This window comes from Bubalus kerabau, chromosome 10, assembly GCF_029407905.1.
Source record: "Bubalus kerabau isolate K-KA32 ecotype Philippines breed swamp buffalo chromosome 10, PCC_UOA_SB_1v2, whole genome shotgun sequence".
Taxonomy (NCBI): Eukaryota; Metazoa; Chordata; class Mammalia; order Artiodactyla; family Bovidae; genus Bubalus; species Bubalus kerabau.
In genome coordinates, this window is record NC_073633.1 from 78,076,323 (window position 1) to 78,090,718 (window position 14,396).

Genomic DNA, 14,396 nt, shown 5'->3' on the forward strand with positions numbered 1-14,396 from the left:
GTTCTGAAGTGACTGCCAAATAAGACCGGGAAAGAAAAGGGATGGCAAGGGGAGCGGGGAGAAGCTTAGGACCTGGGGCCCAAAGGCAGCAGCCGAGATTTCGAGGAGATCTGGCGAAGTTCATCAATGAGATAGGAGCCTAACCTGCCCTAGAAAGAAAAGTTGAAGCTGCAGGCTCAGGTGGAAGAGACGCAGCAGCAGGTGGAGGCAGGGGACCCTACTAGGGGAGCAGCCCCACGGTTATGTAACTCACTGCTCTCGGTATCCTTGTCGGCTTCTCGTTTTTTTCACCAGTCTTGTGAGCTTTTTGCAAGAGTCACAAGATTTGGCTTTTCTCAGCTTAGTCATTGCTGCTGCTGCTAAGTCACTTCAGTCGTGTCCGACTCTGTGCGACCCCATAGACGGCAGCCCACCAGGCTCCCCCGTCCCTGGGATTCTCCAGGCAAGAACACTGGAGTGGGTTGCCATTTCCCTCTCCAACGCATGAAAGTGAAAATTGAAAGTGAAGTCGCTCAGTCGTGTCCGACTCTTAGCGACCCCAGGGATTGCAGCCTACCAGGCTCCTCCATCCATGGGATTTTCCAGGCAAGAGTACTGGAGTGGGTTGCCACTGGGGACCTGTAAACGTCTTAATACAGAGATACTTAACCGTGAAGGAGCGTGAGAGGCCTGGTAATAAATACATAGCACTTCCCTGACCCTAAAACCTGTGCAGTGGGCACTTCGGCCCTTTAACTCAAGTCCCAGGGCAGTAACAGTTTCTAGGACTTTATTCCCAAATGCTGTTTTAGAGGAGAGTGTTTCCAAGGCTTATCCTCGCCAGAGCAACGTGAATTGCTTCTATTTACAATATCGTCATTGCATGGCATTCCTGCCCATCCTTTCAGTTGGGCAGACTTAATTCATTACGTGTATAAATAGAGATTAGTTGTGTAGTCCTAGTAATTGGGGAGCAACAGTTGTCTACAGCAACGTCAAGCTGACTCAGGGATTCTTCAGTTATCACGTGAGCTTGAGGCCATCTGCCTGCTCCCTGTCCCCACCCCAGTTTACCCTGTCTTCATCTTTTGCAGTCACAAGGTTAGTCATGCCTTCTTCCTGAAGCCTACTGGGTCTCTGCGCAGGTGGAGACGATTTTCCTAGGAAACTGGATTCCTGGAGCTGCACTAGTGGGAAGTGAGAAGGAAAGGAAAGGAAACGAGGTCCTGGTTGCTTGTTGAGCAACTAGTATGTCACAGTATGTCTGTGGTTTTAGGAGACTCTCCATAACCTGTCAGTCATTTCTTGACCAGAGTTGGACTTCACCATTCAAACACTAAACTCTATTAATTCGTGTGCTTACAGGAAGTTCACACACAGAGATCCCGAGGTGCTTCATTTGGTTTCTCAGTGTTTAATTTGATGAATGCCATCATGGGAAGTGGCATCCTTGGCTTAGCTTATGTTATGGCTCATACTGGTATCCTTGGATTTAGGTGAGTTTTTTTCTTATTTTACTATTTTTTCTTTTTTTCATTTTGATAGTACATTGAGAAGCAAAGAGATAGGCTGTAGAACTTGGTATTATACAATTTCTAGTTATTTCTGGGGTTCCTCTTATTCTTATATTGTTGCTAGTCTGTAGCTTGGAAGGATGCTATATAATTTGGTTTTTTTATCCGAAGTGTGGCTAATTTTAAAAAAAAGAGAAACTTGATCCACATTCCTTAATAACCTTAACAAGTGGCTTATTTGTTGTGTTCAGTGGGCCAAAGTAGATCAGAGTTTATCAGTCATGCAGATTATTTATAAATAGCAATTTTGTGACTGTAAATAAAACATATAATCCTTTGGTTTCTCTCCATCTCTTTCTCTCCTCCTGTTAAGTAGACTTGTTTCACTTTCTTTTTTTTTTTTTGTTTTTGTTTCACTTTCTGAGGCTAGACATGTACCCTGTATTTATTCCTTTACATCTTTTAAGACAGCTCATGGCCAGTTTGCCCAAGACAGAAGGCATTGCTGTCTTTTCTGTGTTTCCATAGTACTTTTATATTCATTCTTTTATTATAATGTAATTATCTGTTTGCAAGTTATTTTCCCCACTGAACTCTGAAATCCTTTAGGACTAGATCTTGTCCTTAGCATGGAGCATCATGCTTAATAGAATGAATGAACAAGTTTGTTTTGTCAGTACAAGCAGACCTATTTTTTCTATGAAATTTAAAATACAGTCTCATGTAGGATCATTTTTGCTTTTACTTTGAATTTCTTGGTTAGCTAACCAACTTTTAAGTAACCGAACTTGCTTTTATTATGGGATGTATTTACAAACTTTCATAGTTTTAAAACTTAAAAGCTATGTATGACACCTCAGGCAAGACATAATCATAGGACTTATTTCCTAGTTCCATTTGAAAAATCACATTTTTTACTGCAGGATCTCACATGCAGGTATATACCACTGAATGGGGGCTTGCTGAATCATATCACAGTTTCCATCTGGTGATGCCAACCTTATTTTGTGAGGTCTCTGACATCAATTGACAAGTGTACTTTCACCTCTCCATTTTGCTACTTATTAACAAGTATTAAGTGGACTGCAATGATAGAATTTCTTCAACTTCAGGAGCACTCCTCTGGAAACTTGTCTTGCCAGTATCTTCCTGAGAATAAGTAAAGGATTATGTATGCTGTTTCTTTTCATACTTTTGGTGAGAGGACCCCAATTATTACATAACACATTTTTCAAATCATGTCATTAAAAGTGTGTTAACTGTATTTTTTTGGTTTGCTTTGTTGAGTATGTTTAATAGATGCTGAAATGCAGTGTTTATTCAAAATTATAGGGAGGTACTCATCACTGGGGGCTTCCCAGATGGCTCAGCAGTAAAGAACCCACCTGCCAATGCAGGAGATGTAAGAGATGTGGATTCGATCCCTGGGTTGGGAAGATCCCCTGGAAGAGGGAATGGCAACCCACTCCAGTATTCTTGCCTGGAGAATCTCATGGACAGGGGAGCCTGGAGGGCTACAGTCCTAGGGTTGCAAGAGTTGGACACGACTTAAATGACTAAACAACAGCAACACATCATTAAAAGGGGAGGGATAGAGTAAAGAAAAAAGACAATGGGATTTCAAAACTGAAACTTACTTCTCTTAAGTTGGAGAGAAGACAGAGGAGCCTAGAGGGCTACAGTCCATAGGGTCACAAAGAATCAAACGTGACCGAAGCAACTTAGCACTCATACACGTGACCGTTTGAATGTGAAAAAAAAAATGTTTTTTGAATGAAATACCATAAAAAGGAAACTTTTAGGGGACAAATTTGACCATGTACTCTTTTATGTTTTAGTTTCTTGCTGCTGATAGTCGCTCTCCTGGCTTCTTACTCAGTTCATCTCCTGCTTAGCTTGTGTATTCAGACAGGTAAGTAAAATGTGTGCTTATTCATTTGATAAAATAGCCTATTGAGATCATGTCAGCCAGGTTGGGTGTCTCAAATCTAATTTCCAGTGGGAATATTACGTAGGGTGGTTGAAATGGAGAATTTCAGAAGGTCAGAATATATGGACCCAGTCCTTCAGGGGAATATCTGAGGACAGACGAGGAGGAGGAAACCGGCATTCTTCCCCTGCCTTTCTCCACAACATGTGACATAGATTTCTAGGTTAGAGTAGATTAGGGAAAGCACCTGAAAGATGTTTAACGTATCCAGACCTTGTGTTAGGGAGAAGCAGTACCCAGGTGTTCATGCTGATCGTCTTTCTCCTAGGGTGATCACTTTCTGGAGAACACCTTCCCAGATCTACTACTGCTGTCTCTGCCCCCCATATATAGATGTGTGTGTGTGTGTGTGTGTGTGTGTGTGTGTGTATATGTATATATATATATATGTTTTTTCCACTTATGCAGTTCAGTCATGGATTGAATAAGTTCTTTTAAGTTGCAATAAATAAAAGCGTATGAATCGTGGAACTGCTTTCTTAAAATTTTTCTTTTGGCATTAACAAATACTCTGTGCCCACTAATCCTGGTCTTTCTATCTGCCTAGGCTGATCTCTCTTTGGATTGGGACAGTTATGATGCCAGAATCATGAGTTTAAGTCTTATGTGGATGGGTTCACTTTGCCCTGTTGTTTTCAGGTTTTTAAGAAACAGAACAGATACATAAAATAGATAAAAATGGGATTGTTCTCGTTGAAACAGGTGTTTCTTGAGTATTTTAAGACTCTTCAGAACAGAGTTCTAAATCCACAGCTCTAGGCTGTTTAATCTGTCTATGTATCAGACGCATCTGCAGATTGTTCTGTAAACAGAGGTTTCTAGGCCTCAGGGATTCTAATTCTAAGAATCTGAGGTAGGATTCAGGAATCTCTTTTTAAAAGTCCTCCAGGGGACTCTTACACAGCACAGACTTAGGATCTATAGTTCATAGCTGTAAGTTGTGTCATTGCTTTTGGTCATTCAACCAACGAATACATTCCTTTGCTTGCAGGGGGCTTGGGTGACTGTGTAGACAGATAGAAATACCAGGAAATGATGCAGTATTAATCGCAAAGTAACAAGTTGTTCATACAACATCCCAAATTCAGGAGTAAGAGCATTAAAGAAGTGTATGCTGAAAGGGGACTGAATTTTAATGCATGTTTTGAAATTTTGCTTCTTTGTTTAAAAAAGTTATTTTTACTTAATGGTGATAGTCTATCTAACATCTTCATAGGTTATTTTATCATGGTTTCTACTAAAAGATTAATATGGTAGTCAGTCATGTGGCAATTATATCTTCATTACCTGAAGTGTTTTGCTTTATTAATTTAAATTATTTGGAAGTAGTATTCAATTTATGAAGATTTCCAGATAATGCCATTTTTTTTTTTTTTTTGCTTTCCTTCAGATCATATGTATTTAACTTTAAAATTCTGACATCTGTTATTCTTTTCTATAACTTTGGGGCATCTAAAGTGAAAAGCTCTGTTTCTCTTTCTTTTTTCTTTTTCTTTGATTTTTTTGTAGCTTACTTGGTCCATGAACTAACTTCTTCATGATTCTTCATACACACTGCTGCACCTGTCTGCTGTTGATTGAATTCCTTCAGTCACTGTTAAGTTCTCTGTGCAGGTAGGCTTTAAAAATAATAACAAATCACATATATATATATGTATATATATATTTTGCATATGCTATACATATATGCTAGAGAATAATACACAGCTAAATTTCTCTCTAGTTTGTTGGACTGTCATAAAAGAGTATTCAGACTGGATTCATTGGTTGGAGAAAGGATTATCACAAGTCTTTACAGAATAGCTTCATTATTTGCCTAGAGCACAAGAGAAATTCTACCTTTATAAAAGTTCAGTTCAGTTCAGTCACTCAGTCGTGTCTGACTCTTTGCGACCCCATGAATCGCAGCACGCCAGGCCTCCCTGTCCATCACCAACTCCCGGAGTTCACTCAAACTTATGTCCATCGAGTCGGTGATGCCATCCAGCCATCTCATCCTCTGTCATCCCCTTCTCCTCCTGCCCCCAATCCCTCCCAGCATCAGAGTTTTTTCCAATGAGTCAACTCTTCGCATGAGGTGGTCAAAGTACTGGAGTTTCAGCTTTAGCATCATTCCTTCCAAAGAACAGGATTTCTTTTAATGAAATTCTGGTATTTTTGATTTTATATAGGATTTGGGATATGTCTGGACTTTTCTTGAGGGCTGAGGCATATAAGGTACCTTAATCTCTCTAGCCTTAGTTTGTGCTTAGTCATTCAATCATGTCCAACTCTGAATCCCCATGGACTGTAGCCTGCCAGGCTCCTTTGTCCATGGAATTCTCCAGGCAAGAATACTGGACTGGGGAGCCATTCCCGTCTCCAGAGGATCTTCCAGATCCAGGAAACCCTAGTTTGCCAGTTCTAAAATGATAGTGATAATACTTTTCTCTTGGGATTATTGTGAGAATGAAATATAATGACATACGTAAAATGTCAAGTCCTTGGTAAAATGCTAGATGAGTTCTCATTGGGCCAGAACCCATAAGGATTGCAAAGTGTATATATATATATATATATATATATATATATATATATATATACATACACATACATATATTGGCTGCATGGCATGTGGGATCTTAGTTCCCCAACCAGAAACTGAACCCATGCTCCCTGCAGTAGCAGAGTCTTAACCACTGGACCACCAGGGAGTTCCCCCAGGGTGCTGTACATACTGTACTGCTGTCCCAGAAACAGTTGGCTCATTATGATTCTCTGGGGAAATGTTCATGCTCTGGGAATAAAGGAAGAGCTCCCCGCCTCTGGTTCCCACATCAGTGTCAACAGAAGAGAATCAGAGTCTTAGAACCTAGCCTGTACCTGGTCAGGTCCCTACTTCCTAGTCCTTGCTCCCTACCACTCACTGCATTGTCATCATATTTGCCTTGAGATCATTTGGATGAATAATCTTATACCACTTAATTTATGTCACTCAGTTTATGTCAATCAGTTCAAGAATCCTATGTTATCCTTCATTTCCCAGACTCACCCAATATAGTTCTGTCATTTTCTTTTTTTAATTTTATTGAAATATAGTTGATTTACAATGTTGTGTTAATTTCTGCTATACAACAGAGTGATTCAGCTATACACATATGTGCATTTTTTCATATTCTATTCCATTATGGTTTATCACAGGATATTGAATATAGTTCCCCTTAACTCTTCTGAATATTTCCTTACCTTTCTTACTCTAGAACCTAAGACTTCTCTGTGAACACTGCTTTCCCTACAGTTCTCTCAAGTGGCCTCTCTTTTCTCTTCCAGGTCCCTCATTCTGGTCTAAAGATAGGATAGATGTCCTACTGACATCTCATTTCTACTTCCTCTCCCTAAACCCCAGCTTTGAATCTCATAAAGTCTACCTTATGGATATCATATACAGACTCCTCATCCATGTTCTGTCATTTTGTGAACATTTTAGCTTCTGCTTTCCTTTCAGTTTCATCAGTATCACCCCATCTGGATGGGTACTGGACGATTTCAGTACCCATGTAGATAGTCTAACACTTTCACTTCCGTAACTTTTTCTCTTCTAATGATTATATTCTCTTCCTACCTCAGCTACTTATTTCCCTGGTCATACTATAGATCTTGTCTTTACCAAAATTTCATCCCCTCCAAAATCTCATTTTCAAGAATCCACCCTCCAAAAACTACCATCTTTTTAATTTGTTAAAAATTCATTCCCTCAAGTACTCCAACTCCTGCAATTCTTTGCCCCCCACCTGGATTTGAGTTCATTGATCTACTACTTTTTGCTCTCTCCTTCCCTCTCTTGTTCATATTTCCTCTCTGCATCCAGTTGAAGTTTCTTGTTGTTACAATCACACCCTTGCTCCTCCCTTTCACCATGCTACTTTCCTGGCAAAACTCCAATCATAGTTAAATGTAACAGCCTACCTCACATATGCACCTGCGCAGTTGACTACTCCTGAAGAAGAACATAAAGCCATGCAGATTAATGTCACTGTAATTCAGTGTCTAGTGGATCTGTGATGCTATCATCTAATCCTTATTAACTTCTTCAGTTCATTCACTTGCTTACTCTGCTGTCTAGGAGATGGCTTTCATTTCTTCTTTCTCTCAGACCTTCAACACATTCTCCTTGATTTCATTCTTAGCTGATATCCTCACTTTCTTTTTCACTGAGAAAACAGAAACCATCGTAAAAGAACTTTATAAGCTCTTACTACCACTTCCACCCACTTGTCTTCACCTGTACCTTATATTCTCTTACTTTGGATGAACTCTCTGTGTTCCTGTCTGAGGCTAGCCCCTCCACTTCTGCTGTGACCCCGTCTGCTCTCACCTTCAGTATTCAGCCATTTTCTCCCTTCTATCTTCTTTTTCATCATCTTTGTACTTTTCTTTCTATGAGTTTACAAATAGATCATAATTTCTTCCACTTAAAAAATGACCCTGCATTCATTCACTGTGCTCCATGCCTTCATAGGGGATGACTATCAGGTGGCGCTAGTGGTAAAGAACCTGCCTGCCAGTGCAAGAGACTCAAATTCAATCCCTGGATCAGGAAGATGATCCCCTCGAAGAGTTCATGGCAACCCACTCTAGTATTCTTGCCTGGAGAATCCCATGGACAGAGGAGCCTGGAGGGCCCCAGTCCACAGGGCTGTGAAGAGTCAGACACAACTAAAGCAACTTAGCACACATGCACACTGTCGTAGTAAAGCTCTTGTGAAAATAGTTATCTATACCAGATACTTCCCCTTCCTCTTATTCTCTCTTGAACATTCTTCAGTCAGCCTTTCCCCATTACTACACAGAAATTATTGTACCAGCATCTTCCGCTTTGCTGATCCAGTGGTCAGCTCTGTCTTCATCTTAGTTGACTAGTCAGCACCATTGAACACAGTTGGTCACACCTTCCTCTATAAAAAGCTTATTCACACTCTCCTAGTTTCCTTCCTGTTTCACAGAATATGCTTTTCCTCTGCTAAATCCTTTTTATCTCCCCATCTTCTAAACATTGGAGTATCCCTGGTACTGTTCCCCTGATCTCATTTCTTTTACACTCTTGGGCTCTTACAGCCAGCCCTAAAATTGATACCCCTAGCCTGGATCTCTTCCCTTGAATTTCAGACTCACATCCAACTTCCTCCATGATATTGCCACTTGGATATTTAATATGCTAATGTCAAATTTGCCTCTTTACACTGCCAGTCTACACTTTCCACTGTTTTCCTAAGTAAATGATAAATCTTCCTTCTAGTTGCTCAGGCCAAAGACCTTAGAATTATTCTGGACTCTTCTTCTCATACTCCAAATGCAATTTCCAAATGTGAGAAAGTATCTGTCCTATAATTGTGAAAGGAAAATACTGACAAAACAAATGTGAAGACCGTGATGAAAAGGTATAGAGGCTAACCCTCGATCCAACATTTGTATTAGTATTTACCTACATGAGTTGAAAATTTATGAGCATGGATGTTTATAGCAGCTTTATTTATAATTGTTAGAATTTAGAAGCAACGAAGATGCCCTTCAGTGAGTGAATGGATAAACTGTGGTCCATTCAGTTAATAGAATATATTAACAGCACTTCAGAGAAATGAACTGTGAAGCCTTGAAAGACAGGGAGGAATCTTATAAAGGCATCTTGCTAACTGAAAAAGCCAGTGTAAAAAGGCTGCATTCTGTATGGTTCCAACTATATGACACTCTAGGAAGGACAAAACTATGGAGACAATGAGAAGATCAGTAGTTGCCAGGGCTTAAGAAGGAAGGAGGAATGACTAGATGGAAGCATACATGCAATTTAAGGCAGTGAGACTGTCCTGTATGATACTATACTGGTAAATACACGTCATTATTCATTTATCAAAACCATAGAATGTACAGCACCAAGGATGAACTCTAATCTATGGATTTGTGGTGATAATGATGTGTCAGTGTAGATTCACTGATGTGACAAATATACCCCTCTGGTGGGGGATTTTGATAGTGAGTGGGGCTGTGCATGTGTGGGGATAGAATGTGAAAACTATACTTTCTGTTCAATTTTGCTCTGAACCTAAAACTGCTGTAAAAATAATTTAAAAACTTAAGAAACAAACTCAGAGGGAAAGAGGATACAGAGATAATTCACAGACCAGATGAAAACTTTAAAAACTATATTTAATAGCTTCAGAGAAACAAAAGAAGATAGTACATCATTGAAATAAGAACAAGAAATTATTTCAAACGTATAGTAAGAGTATAAGAGTCCTAGATGTTAGAAATGAAATTTAAAATTAATTTAGTAGCTGGGTTGAAAAGAGTTAAGGAAATTTCCTGAGGGGAAATAAAAAGACAAGGAGCTTGAAAATGGGAGAAAAAATATAAGAAAATGAGAGGATCAGTCCAGGAGGTTCAGCATGCAAATAATAAGAATTCCATGAAAACAGAAAAATTAGATGATAGAAAATTATCAACAAAACAATACAAGCAAAGTTTGTAACTGAAAGAAATTAGTTTCCAGATTGAGAGAATTTTTCCTGGTAACCAGTGTAATAATTATAAAAGAATTCATATCAAGATGTATCTTCATGAAAAATTAGAAATACAGTTGTAAAGAGACTATACTGAAAGCTTCAGAGAGGAGAAACAAACAATTCTCATGCAAAGAGTCGAAAACTATAATGACAAGACTTCCCAGGAAGAACTATAAATAAGACTATAAAGCAATACCTTCAGAATTCTTGAGGAAAATGATCTCAATATCGAATGCTACATCCTGCCAAACTATTATTTAAGTGTACAGGTAGAATAATGACATAAAAGACTCAAAAAATTATCTCCTATACACTCTTATGTAATGAGCAATGGAGGATGCCACTTACCAAAGTTCAGTTCAGTTCAGTCACTCAGTTGTGTCCAACTCTTTGAAACCCCGTGGACTGCGGCATGCCAGGCTTCCCTGTCCATCACCAACTTCCAGAGCCTACTCAAACTCATGTCTATTAGGTTGGTGATGCCATCCAACCATCTCATCCTCTGCTGTCACCTTCTCCTCCTGCCTTCAATCTTTCCCAGCATCAGGGTCTTTTCCAATGCGTCAGTTCTTTGCATCAGGTGGCCAAAGTAGTGGAGTTTCAGCTTCAGTATCAGTCCTTCCAATGAATATTCAGGATTGATTTCCTTTAGGATTCACTGGTTGGATCTCCTTGCTGTCCAAAGGACTCTCAGGAGTCCTCTCTAACACCACAGTTCAAAAGCATCAATTCAGTGCTCAGCTTCGGTGCTCAGCTTACCAAAATTAGGTGGTACCAAAAAAATTAGGGATCCAGCACAAGGGAGAGGCTCCTTGGTGGCTCAGACAGTAAAGAACCCTCCTGTTCAATCCCTGGGTTGGGAAGATCCCCCGGAGAAGGGAATGGCGACCCACTCCAGTATTCTTGCTTGGAGAATCCCATGAACCGAGGAGCCTGGTAGGCTGCAGTCCATGGGGTTGCAAAGAGTTGAACATGACTGAACAACTTACACACACAGCACAGGGGAGAAGTGGAGGGAATTCCCAGGACAACAGCCAAACAGCAGGTCTGAGAGCCACCTGCAGGTTGAAGTAGTTCTTTTTACAAAGGCGAAGTCGGCTTTCCAGGTCATGCTTGCCTTCAGGATTTGGAAATCCTTTTCTTTTTCTTCTTCCTGAAGAGAGTGCCTTTCTCATTTGCCTGTCTAGCTCTGATTTGTACTAACAGTACCTATTAGATTAGCAGTAGATTAGCAGTCAGACCTGGCTGTTACAGAAGTCTAAGAATCAAATAGTGGAAGATTGAAGCAAGGTATTAACAAAGAGAATAAAAGGGGAAAAAAAGCAAGTTAAGAAACTTGGGGAAGTTAGACTGAATGTGGAGGGGGGCCTGTCTGAGGATATCTCCCAGATTTCTGACACAGGCCACTGGATTAATGATAGTGTCATTAATGGTCATAAGAACACAGCAGGAGATGCTAGTTCAAAATAAAAATGAGTTCAGTTTTGGATATGTGTACTCTGAAGTAAAATTAGATGGACCAGTCCTAGAAGTGAAGCCCAGGATAGAGGCTCATTCATTCATCCTATACTCATTTATCTGTGAGGATTACAGAGATAAATGACTTCCTTCCTTCCCTTAAAAAAGCTCATAATCTAGAAGGGGAGACATACATAAGCAAATGATTTATAATGTAGTGTGATCATTTAAATATGAGCAAGGTATAATGATAGCTCAGAGGAGAGAATGTTTTGCCTTGTCTCAGTGGGGGGTGAGGGGGCTGGTGAGGGTCGCCCAGTATTGGGAGGACCGAGCTAAAAAGGAATTTGACCAATAGACAAGGCAAGAGAGACTATTCCCGCACATACAAAGGTACATACTGAATATTTTACCCACCATACTAAAACTAGTTTACTATTATTTATGCATAAGACACAAAGAAGAAAGTGAAACTGAATAAATAGACAAGTGTCAGATCTTAAGGAATTTGGAGCTTTTGCTGAGGCCGTGAGAAGTCACTGAGGTTGTTGGAAAAGAGTCAAAGTAGATACTAGGATTCACCAGTTGTTGCTTCCAAAGAGAATTTTGATCCTTCTGAGAGCCCACTGAGAAACAGAACATAGTCCCCTATCTTCTTCTTTCTAACGGTTACAATTCTTTTATGAGGATTTTATTTTTTAGCAATAATGAGGAAATAAAGAGTACAATGACCCCTTTGCCCTCCCCATTTTTTTTTTAATGAAACATGCTAGAGTGGTGATTTGAAATCCATCACAGCACCCTCTTTTTGTTAAAAAAAAAAAAATTCAAAATGCTTCTTTTATTACCTAAAGTGAATTCCTATAGGTATTATAAGCCACTTGTGGTGGGCTAAGTTAGTTCAGTTCGGTTCAGTCGCTCAGTCATGTCCGACTCCTTGCGACCCCATGGACTGCAGCATGCCAGGCTTCACTGTCCATCACCAACTCCCAGAGCCTACTCAAACTCATGTCCATTGCTAAGTAAAGGTGCCCCCAAAACATCCAGATTCTAATCCCTGTGAATGTTACCACTGATGGCAAAAAAGGGACTTTTCGAGGGCGACTATTCTGTGGACTCAGTGCAGTTACCTAGTCACAGAGAGAGAGCTCAGACAGCAGCAGAGAAGGCAATTATGACCACAGAGGCAGAGATGGGAGTGCTCTGGCCACAAATCAAGTCAGGCCAGCTGTCACTGGAAGCTGAAAGAAGCAGGGAATAGATTTCCTCTAGGGCCTCTACAGAAACTGTAGCCTTGCTGCTACCTTGATACTGACCCAGTGAGACTGATTCTGGCCTTCTGACCTCCAGAATTATGGGAGAATAAATTTCTGCTCTTTTAAGTCACCAAATTTGTGATACTTTGTTACGCAGCCATAGGAAACCAATACAGTACTTAAAATTAATATAATGCCGTATAGCAAAGTAAAGGAGAAGCAAAAACAAAATAAACGCTGTTAGTGATATGATTTTTCTAAATGGGAAACAGTTTTTGGCAAAGTTCCAAACAAAACCAAACATAGTAATTATGTTCCTGGAAATTTTAGTGTGTATTGAAAGCATTAGCCATTGTTTCCTCAGCATCTACCAAACAGAGGGTGTTTAATAAAAGCTGGGTATGTGGGTGATGATGGATGGATGGATTAGAGCTACAGAGGGATTCTGTTTTAAAAGTTCCAAATTTAACACACAGGCAGAAATTACGTATGTCAGAAGTATCTTTGAAAATTTATTGTATAGTTTATAAAATAAAGTGTACAAATTTACCTGTTGGACACCAAGATACCATTTCTCAATAAAGCTGAGAGCCTTTTATTTTCCCCCCACATTAGTCTGGGTACTGTGTGAAGGCTTTGGATCTCTTTAGGGTCCCATTCAGCACTGAGATGCTCTCATTGTGAGAGCAAATGAGACTGAAACTGATTGAAAGACAGTAGATTCCTATTTCCTATCTCAGTGCTCACAGTATTTATTTATTGTTTGGTATGATAGCTGCCCACACTATCTATAATTTTGTATCTTTTTCTTGGGATTAATGAGCATAGTTCAGTATTCCCACAATTAATTAAGTGGGCTGATTATGGGACTCCATCTTCAGTGAATGGTGGTCTTGTCTCATCCTTTCTTCTGGTAAGTAGTTCTCATCTTGCCTAGATTTTTCTCCCCCAGGGGCATGTAGCAGTGTCTAAAGACCCTGGTGGCTCAGACAGTAAAGAATCCGCATGCAAGGCAGGAGACCTGGGTTCGATCCCTGGGTTGGGAAGATGCCTTGGAGGAGGGCATGGCAAACCACTCTAGTATTCTAGCCTGGAGAATCCCCATGGACAGAGGAGCCTGGTGGGCTACAGTCCATGGGGTCGCAAAGAGTCAGACATGACTGAACGACTAAGCACAAAGACATTTCTGGTTGTCAAGGCTGAGAATTGGTGGGCAGGGTGAGGTGCTGCTGGCATCTCGTGAGGCCAGGGACGCTGCTAAACCTGCTACAGTGCGCACAACAGCCCCCTCTGCAAACACTTATCCAGGTCCAAAGTATCTGCAGGGCTGGATGAGAAAACCTGAGCTAGACTGTGTATGTACTCTGCTTTTGTCATGACCCCTTTGTATTGTCTTCCTTGATGCCAGAATGTTTCCTGTAGCAGAACTGAACTTTTGTTACTGGGCTGCAGGGAAGGATGGGTATAAGTCTTTGCAGGATTAAACATATTTTTAAATGAACCTCCTCTCTTAATTTTATCAAGGTAATAACAGTCACACATATGTGGATGTACATGCCATGTGTATATGTGTGTGTGCACTTATGCAGGAGGACTTGGAACACTTTCCTGCCCATTCTTCCCCACCTCTAGTTCCATTTCCCAGAGTTCACAGCATTTAGAG

The 14,396-nt window shown here is 40.3% G+C and overlaps 1 protein-coding gene across 4 annotated transcripts in view; it reads left to right on the forward strand.

The window, feature by feature from the left end:
• The window catches only part of SLC38A6 (solute carrier family 38 member 6), a 76,171-nt gene that overhangs the window by 270 nt on the left and 61,505 nt on the right, over nucleotides 1-14,396 (forward strand). The window contains exons 1-3 of one of the 4 annotated variants that reach the window (XM_055538252.1): nucleotides 438-1,237; nucleotides 1,345-1,475; nucleotides 3,332-3,405. In XM_055538252.1, coding sequence (XP_055394227.1) covers nucleotides 1,402-1,475; nucleotides 3,332-3,405 — 148 coding nt within the window. In that variant the 5' untranslated portion in view covers nucleotides 438-1,237; nucleotides 1,345-1,401. Of the gene's footprint in view, nucleotides 1-437; nucleotides 1,238-1,344; nucleotides 1,476-3,331; nucleotides 3,406-14,396 lie in introns of those variants that run through there. The other 3 variants (XM_055538253.1, XM_055538249.1, XM_055538251.1) reach the window with 3 other exon arrangements.